Source organism: Triticum urartu, chromosome 6A (assembly GCF_056163025.1).
Source record: "Triticum urartu cultivar PI428250 chromosome 6A, HENAU_Tu73, whole genome shotgun sequence".
NCBI classification, from domain to species: domain Eukaryota; kingdom Viridiplantae; phylum Streptophyta; class Magnoliopsida; order Poales; family Poaceae; genus Triticum; species Triticum urartu.
Window position 1 is genome coordinate 567,067,516 of NC_141878.1, and position 8,820 is coordinate 567,076,335.

The 8,820-nt window shown below is 46.7% G+C and overlaps 1 protein-coding gene across 1 annotated transcript; it reads right to left on the reverse strand.

Moving 5' to 3' along the window:
- Positions 1 to 3,156: 3,156 nt before the first annotated feature.
- Positions 3,157 to 5,019, reverse strand: LOC147966387 (uncharacterized). Its single transcript, XM_087530811.1, has 3 exons — positions 4,362 to 5,019; positions 3,907 to 4,206; positions 3,157 to 3,161 (listed from the first exon to the last, which is right to left on the reverse strand). The coding sequence occupies exons 1-3, from the start codon at positions 5,017 to 5,019 to the stop codon at positions 3,157 to 3,159; spliced, it is 963 nt and encodes a 320-aa protein (XP_087386937.1).
- Positions 5,020 to 8,820: the final 3,801 nt, after the last annotated feature.

The window sequence follows — 8,820 nt, forward strand, 5'->3', positions numbered from 1 at the left end:
AGGCGCCAGGCCTTAGATTGGTTTGCTCCTCCTTTTTCCCCACTATATATAGGGCCAAGGGAGAGGGGGAGGCGCAGACCTTGCCCCTTCCTCCAAGGAAGGGTGCGGCCAAGGGTGGGCAGGAGTCCATCCTCCCCAAGGCACCTCGGAGGTGCCTTCCCCCTTTAGGACTCTCCCCTTTTTCTCTTCTCTTGGCGCATGGGCCTCTTGGGGCTGGTGCCCTTGGCCCATGTAGGCCAAGGCACATCCCCTACAGCCCATGTGCCCCCCCCGGGGCAGGTGGCCCCACCCGGTGGACCCCCGGGACCCTTCCGGTGGTCCCGGTACAATACCGATGACCCCGAAACTTGTCCCGATGGCCGAAATGGCACTTCCTATATATAATTCTTTACCTCCGGACCATTCCGGAACTCCTCGTGACGTCCGGGATCTCATCCGGGACTCCGAACAACTTTCGGGTTACCGCATACTAATATCTCTATAACCCTAGCGTCACCGAACCTTAAGTGTGTAGACCCTACGGGTTCGGGAGACATGCATACATGACCGAGATGACTCTCCGGTCAATAACCAACAGCGGGATCTGGATACCCATGATGGCTCCCACATGTTCCACGATGATCTCATCGGATGAACCACGATGTCAAGGACTTAATCAATCCCGTATACAATTCCCTTTGTCTAGCGGTATGTTACTTGCCCGAGATTCGATCGTCGGTATCCATATACCTTGTTCAATCTCGTTACCGGCAAGTCTCTTTACTCGTTCCGTAACACATCATCCCGTGATCAACTCCTTGGTCACATTGCGCATATGATGATGTCCTACCGAGTGGGCCCAGAGATACCTCTCCGTTTACACGGAGTGACAAATCCCAGTCTCGATTCGTGCCAACCCAACAGACACTTTCAGAGATACCTGTAATGCACCTTTATAGTCACCCAGTTACGTTGTGACGTTTGATACACCCAAAGCATTCCTACGGTATCCGGGAGTTGCACAATCTCATGGTCTAAGGAAATGATACTTGACATTAGAAAAGCTATAGCATATGAACTACACGATCTAGTGCTATGCTTAGGATTGGGTCTTGTCCATCACATGATTCTCCTAATGATGTGATCCCGTTATCAACGACATCCAATGTCCATGGTCAGGAAACCGTAACCATCTATTGATCAACGAGCTAGTCAACTAGAGGCTTACTAGGGACATGGTGTTGTCTATGTATCCACACATGTATCTGAGTTTCCTATCAATACAATTATAGCATGGATAATAAACGATTATCATGAATAAGGAAATATAATAATAACCAATTTATTATTGCCTCTAGGGCATATTTCCAACACTTCCATCTTCGGAAGCCCCTCGACCGAGCATGGGAAATTCCTTTCAGTCATGAAGACGAGATACGAGGTGCCACATCATATGGGCCTCATACAAGACAACGAAAAGTCGGTCGAGCAAGGGCCATCCCCTTCGACCACGCCGTTGAGTACGAACCTCTTCACCAACATGAAGACGGCGCCCCAACGGGACTCATATTCCGAGTCAAGCTACGAGACCGCACATGAGACTTTATCTTTGGTCTCGGAGGAGAGCAATGATTGTCCACATCCTACGGCATTCATCTTTGCAGGCGTTAGGGATGAGGAGGTTAAGCATGGGACTATCCCTTCAACTAAGGCGACGATAGGAGTTGACCATGGAGACATTTGCACCTACATCTCTCCGACACCCACATATGACGAGATGCCTCAATTGCCATGTGAGGAGAGCCACCATCACATGAGTGACTCCACCATACGTGACATTAAGAGCATTTCCTATGAGAGGATGAGTGTGGCCACCACTAGCCCCACACATGAGAGCATGTCACACATCCTATGTGAGGTTGAGAGCCATTTGAGTGACTCCACCAACCATATGAGTGAGAGCATCCAAGAGGGAGTGAGTGAGCCACAACACTTAGTGAGTGAGGTAATTGACACGACATGTGAGGCCACTATAATTTCTAACGATTTACCCTCTACTCCAAGTGTGTTTTACTTTTTGGTGCTAGATCTCCAACAAGACGAAGCGCCAATCCTCGACGAGTCCATACCTCCTATGGGCAAACCGATGGCCATATGGTGGACGATGATGCACCCCCCACATGGTTCCATCAAGATGAAGATGACCACGACTTGGTCTTCGACACCTCACCTGCAACACATGAGCGATGCTCTAAAGGTAACATAGGTCATGGTACTTCACTTGTCCCACTAGTGGACTATCTTGCAAAGGGTTGCTTACATGATGATGATCACCTTATGGATTCATCGCATACTATGTCATGTTTCGATATGCCATCCATTTATGATGAATATGATGATGAGCATGTTGAATATGGGTGGGTAGGGTTTTGGGTGTGGCAGAGAGAGGTGTGGGGGAGGATGGATTTGTAAAATATCACCAATGCCACTTTATTTTATGAGAACACTGCATGTATTATTGACATGATTAATATTGAACTATTAGAATTTTTGTGACTCTGTTGCAATGCACGAACAATTATCTAGTTAGCACTAAAGTGACAATTCTCGCCAAGTCTAAGAAAAATGATTGAGATTAATCCCGGGATGGAGTGGTAGATTCACATTCAACCAGAATGAATGATCATAATGAAAAAAACAATGAAAATGTCCTACTTGTTATTTAAACAACTGGGTCCGGTGGAAAAAAACCACGCCCTCCACTTGTCATCTAACAAATCCATGGGGGCTATCGGCCTAATAGTGGTGGATCTCATGTCAAACACGTCATTTGTATCTGGAAAATACATGACATCCTCTTCCACTTCTCCGCGAGCAGAGAAGGTACTGCTAAAGCGATTGCTGATGAAGATCGCCTGGCCACCGCCTAGCCCACGATGCATTTAAGTTTGAATTCTCCAAGGTCTTTTAAATAAATTCCTAAAGTTTATTTTTACTACTGAAATATAATGCAAAAGGAATTATTCAACTTAAGTCTTTAGTTTTAATTTAAAGTTATAACCACTTTAAGTTTGAATTTATTTGGATGCATGCCTATGGTAACTTTATATGAATTCTGGATTTAATTTGTGTAAACTTGAATTTCATCATGTTCATTTGAAAGTACAATTTTTTAGATCAGTCTGCAAAAAGAATTAATTAAAATGGAGTTATAATTTGCAATTTAGACTCTAATTATGTTTGAAATGATTCTATTTGGAATTCAAACTTAAACTCTACAAAAGTTAATTTAGTCTATTCAGATTGAAAGCTGTTTTTCGGCGTTCAATATGCAAAAAGTTTCACTCCATTTAGACTCCTAACTGGTTGATACCGTTTTGAATTGAAACAGAACTCAACCGCTCGATTTAAAAGGCGATGGACGTCCAAGATGCGCCTGTATCACTTCACGTCATAATTGACGTGGCGACAGCCACGTGAGCCACCCGGTAGTTTTAGCTTCTTGAGCAGCTTATGTCAGTCCCCTCTTTTCAGATTGGGCTTGTACATAATCTACTTCTTTGAGCTTAATCGTCAAGATGGTGTAGGTGTATAGGAAATCATGATAAACTTGTCTCGTGCTCTTTTCCGCTTTTGGAATTTGGGCGTTCCGTGTGGCTTGGGTAAAATTTACCTCAAAAGTACAAAATTTTGTAAGAAAAAAATGATTAAAATTAATCCACCGACAGAGTGGGAAATTCACACTCAACCAGAATGAGCGGTCCTAATTAAAAAAAATACAATGAAAATTTTCTACTAGTTATTTAAACAACTAGGTCCGGTGGAAAAACCCACGCCCTCCATTTGTCATCTAACAAATCCATGGAGGCTATCGGCCTAATAGTGACGGATCTCATGTCAAACACGTCATTTGTATCAAGAAAATACATGACATCCTCTTCCGCTTCTCCACGGGCAGAAAAGGTACCGCCTGGCCGCCGCCTAGCCCACCGTTGAGTGGTACCCATGTCCCTGTGACCATATCCGCCTCAAACACCTCGATCTTGCGAGTGTGGTCGGTTGGAGTGGATGCTGCAATCAGCCGCTCTCGTTTAACCATGAGCAGTTTACCTTGTGACTTGATAAGGTGCCTGCTGGTGTGGACGGCGTCGTACCCTTCTTTCACCCCCTCTTCACATTCAGAAAATGTATCCTCTTCACTGAAAGCCAAGTGTTCGTTGTCACTATCTTCACCGGCGGATTCGTAATGAGCGTCTTCTTGAATCAACGTGTCATGGCTGTCATGTTCACATGATGCCTCGTAGTCTCTCTCAGTGTGTTCGTCGTCGCTCGATGAACCGATGTCATTAGTCAACCTCTTCCACATGTCGGCTTCGTAGTACATATCGTCCTCATGGCCGGGATCATGGGCTTGCCATCCTTGTCCTCAGCAAGATGGAGGGCAAAGAGATCGTCGGCCTTGGTGACCACGTAGAGCTCGTCTTGGAAGAATGCAATGTCGCTGATACGAAGGTACATCATGGCCAATAGCCTTGGCACCCACACTCCCTTCCCCGGTCGGCACAGGATCAGAGGGTACTTCCATATGTTACCGGTGACCGCAACGAGGTCGTCGGGGGTCGAGCGCATGAGCACCTTGCGGGTCTCGAACTCGTCCGGAACCTCGCCGATGACGGAGTCCAGCTCCGGCAGCGGCACGGTGGCGCCGGAGAAGTGGTTGTGCAGCGCGTACCTGTGCGCCCGCGTGACGTTGTCCGTGGAGTCGAGGGCGATCCATTCGTTGGTGGATCCTACGCACCTGGTGTTCTTGGGCAAGGGGAGGCGGTGGACGGCACCATCGCAGGGCGTCAGGTAGTGGCCTTCCTCGAGGACGATCCACGGAAGCCGCCGCCGAGGGGAGACGTGCTGGCGCACGGCCGAGCGCCACGAGCGGCACACGGCGCGCAGACGGGCGCGGTCGGCGATGTGCGGGAGGCGGGCGATCACCTGGCCCAGGAGATCCGGCAGGAGGGTGGTCCAGTTCGGAGCGGACGCCGCCATGGACGGCGATCAGATCGCAAGCGTGCGAACTGCAAGGGAGGAAATTGCGTCTGTGCTGGGCGAGGGGGCGACAAATATGTAGTGTCAGCTGCCAAGATTGCCCGGTTGTGATCCGAGTCTGATCGGGGTCGGACTCCTACCGTGTCCTGGCTTGACCGTGCCTGCCAACCCATATTTCTCTGCCCTCTGCCTGCACCAGGGTGGTCGGGCATCGGCTGGGTTCCAAGCTTCCAGCGCAAATTTCTCTGGTGGACTACCGAGCTAGCGTACATTTTTAGTTTTTCAGTCCATTGGGTATGGAACGGACGCCATGGCGGAGCTCCTAGCTAGGTCGATGGCGGGGCTGTAACTTCCGATGTAGCGGCTCTGTCGCGTTCCTTGGCACGAGCACAGTAGAAAAAAGAAATTGAACCATGAGCACGAGCGCAACCTCCACCGCGGAGACGCCACGATGCAGTGCGGTCGCAGAGCCGCAAGCCCTAGACTTGTTGCGCACAACCATTTCATGTAGCCGCATGGCATTTTTTCCGCGAGTACATAAGGCCGTCCTGTTTGGTTCCAAATAAGTCACTAATTTATAAATCGAAAAGTGCAAAAAGTGACTTATTTTGCTAAACGGACCTAACTTATAAGTCACTCCAATTTATAAGTCATAAGTTGCTCCACCCCAACTTAAAACTTATAAGTCACCCTCTTTTACATGGGTCCCACCACCTTTACATAAAAAACAAAGTGGGAAGATGTGCTCATGTGACTTATAAGTCAGGTGACAACCAAATAGGCATGACTTATAAGTCACTGATTTTAAGTCACCTGACTTATAAGTCAGGTGACTTATTGGAACCAAACAGCCCCTAAATATTGGATATCATTACATTGATAGGTAAACAAATGTACAACAGTAATATAGAGAAGACATTTCGCAAAAAAAGAGAGAGTAAAATAGAGAAGAGGAGAGAGAAGAGGAGAAAGAAGAGAGGAGTGGGCACTGTTGGAAATATGAGCAAATTACTACGAGATTTAATCCGAATAAACAGAAGATAAATCATGACCACAACAGCAGAGATTAAACTAATCATGCGAACTAGCATAGCAGATGAACATATCGCATCTAGGGCACATACTAGAAGCATGAATTCTACCACGATCTCGAACAGGAAGAATAGAATCACATACGGTGCAGCGGGTGCAGCACCGCTCGCGTTGACGTTGTCGTCCATGTCGTCGAGGACGAGGTTGCCGAGGTCGGGGAATAAGTCGTCGTTCGCGAAGTTGTCGCTGCCAGTAGTCGCGCGTCCGTTAATTATTAATGAATGACTCATTAATTTTCCCATGCAGCAAAAATATAGACAACGTGCATAGCTCTGTCCTCGGCTCGGCTCAATCCCGCAACCCGCGCCGCGCCGCGCCGTGGTGAGGCGAGCGAGGAGGAGGAGCGCGCGTGTAGGTCTCCTCTTCTCATGCTCATACAAGTGGTAGAAGAGCTCACCTTATAAAGAGGTGCAACTCTCTCTCAACTTCCGGGGTGGGACTAAACTTTAGCCTCACTCACTCCACTCACATGTGTGCATGAATGGGCCAAGAGAATTTCAGAATTTTAGTTGGGCTTTGGGCCAAAGGCCTACTAGCAAAATTCCAACAATCCCCCACAAAGTCTCATTGGCACATCTCATCATTTAATTCCAAAACATTGTTTTATATATCGGTGCTTAGTGGAGACTGTGAAGTTGAACTTTCACTTAGAAATTTATACTACACTAGATCACAACTTGAATAGTGGACTATGCCTTGAACTACAAGTTTTCTGTGAAACTAGTTTCACACAAATTCTTGACCGATACTGGGCTGCCGCAAGGCTTCCCCGCGGGTGGAGCGTATACGTCATACTCCAGGGACTTTCATGAATTTATTAGAGAACACCCAATTCTCACAGACTGCGACGTTAACAGTCAAATTCATATAGGTGTGTTCCTCGGAAGATGTTCTGCAGGACAACATCTCTGCTTACCCGAATAAGCCACTTGAAACACATTAAGATAAGTATCAACCTGCCATGCAGATCAGGAGAGTATTTCATCTTCACGGAGTGGGATAATTAATATAGGGATACTCTCCTCCCAGCTGACCAACAGCTTGTCTCCCACTTCTACTTCACGGGATCTCCGATCACATAGAGTGGTTTACCACTATGGACAACTCATGCGGTGGGTCTCAAACCCATCTCCATCGATGCATTATCTATCACATTACGTGATAGACCCTTTGTGAAGGGATCTGCCAAGTTTTCGACGTTTGGATATAATCCAACATAATAACTCCGGAGTTCCTCAATTTTCTGACAGATTTTAGTCTCCTCTTTACATGTCTTGAGGACTTCATATTGTGCTTAGAACTGTTTATCTTGACGATCACAGTTTGATTATCACAGTTCATCAGGATAGGGGGTATTGGGTTTTCAACCATAGGTAAGTCCATCAAGAGTTCACGAAGCCACTCTGCTTCAACAGTGGCAGTGTCTAATGCTGTGAGTTCTGCTTCCATAGTTGACCTCGTTAAGATGGTCTGCTTGCAAGACTTCCAGGAAACAACGCCACCACCAAGTGTAAAAACATAACCACTTGTGGCCTTAATCTCATTAGCATCAGATATCCAGTTTGAGTCACTATAACCCTCCAGTACTCTTGGATACCCGGTGTAGTGAATCCCATAGCTCGCGGTGCCTTTCAAATAGCGCATAACTCTCTCAAGCGCATGCCAATGATCATCTCCCGGTTTTGACACAAACCGACTCAGCTTGCTCACAGCAAAATAGATGTCAGGCCTCGTGGCACTCGCCAAATACATAAGCGAGCAAATAATCTGAGAATACCTCAGTTGATCTCTAGCAATCCGTCGATTCTTTCGAAGCAACACACTAGCATCATATGGAGTTGGAGAAGGGGTGCAGTCGCTATACCCAAAACGACTCAAGACCTTTTCCACATAATGAGACTGAAGCAGTGTGATCCCACCATTCTCATCTCTCAACAGCTTGATGTTTAAGATAACATCAGCTACTCCTAGATCCTTCATCTCAAAACAATGAGATAAGAAATCCTTAACCTCCTTGATTAAATCAAGTTTGGTTCCAAAGATCAATATGTCGTCGACATACAGACAAAGAATAACTCCTTCGCCCCCACCATAGCGATAGTACACGCACTTGTCACCATCGTTTACTACAAAGCCGACAGCAGTTAATGTTCTTTCGAACTTCTCATGCCACTCCTTAGGAGCTTGTTTAAGGCCATATAAAGACTTTAATAACTTGCACACCTTTCCTTCTTGACCAGGCACTACAAAACCATCTGTCTTATCCATGTAAATTTTCTCCTTCAACTCTCCATTGAGGAAAGCCGTCTTAACGTCCATTTGATGAACGAGAAGACCATGTGAGGCAGCCAGTGATAGTAGCACCCGAATTGTGGTCAGTCTATCCACGGGTGAGTAAGTATCAAAGAAGTATTCACCTTCTTTCTGGGTATAACCCTTGGCCACAAGCCGTGCCTTGTACTTTTCAATCGTACCATCAGGTCTAAACTTCTTCTTGAACACCCACTTACATCCTACAGGTTTGCACCCATAAGGACGGTCAGTGATCTCCCAGGTACCGTTAGCTAAGATGGAATCCATCTCGCTACGTACAGCTTCCTTCCAGTAGTCAGCATCAGGAGATGCATAGGCTTCTGAAATAGTCCTGGGTGTGTCATCCACGAGGTACACAATGAAATCATCACCAAAAGACTTTGCAGTCCTCTGTCT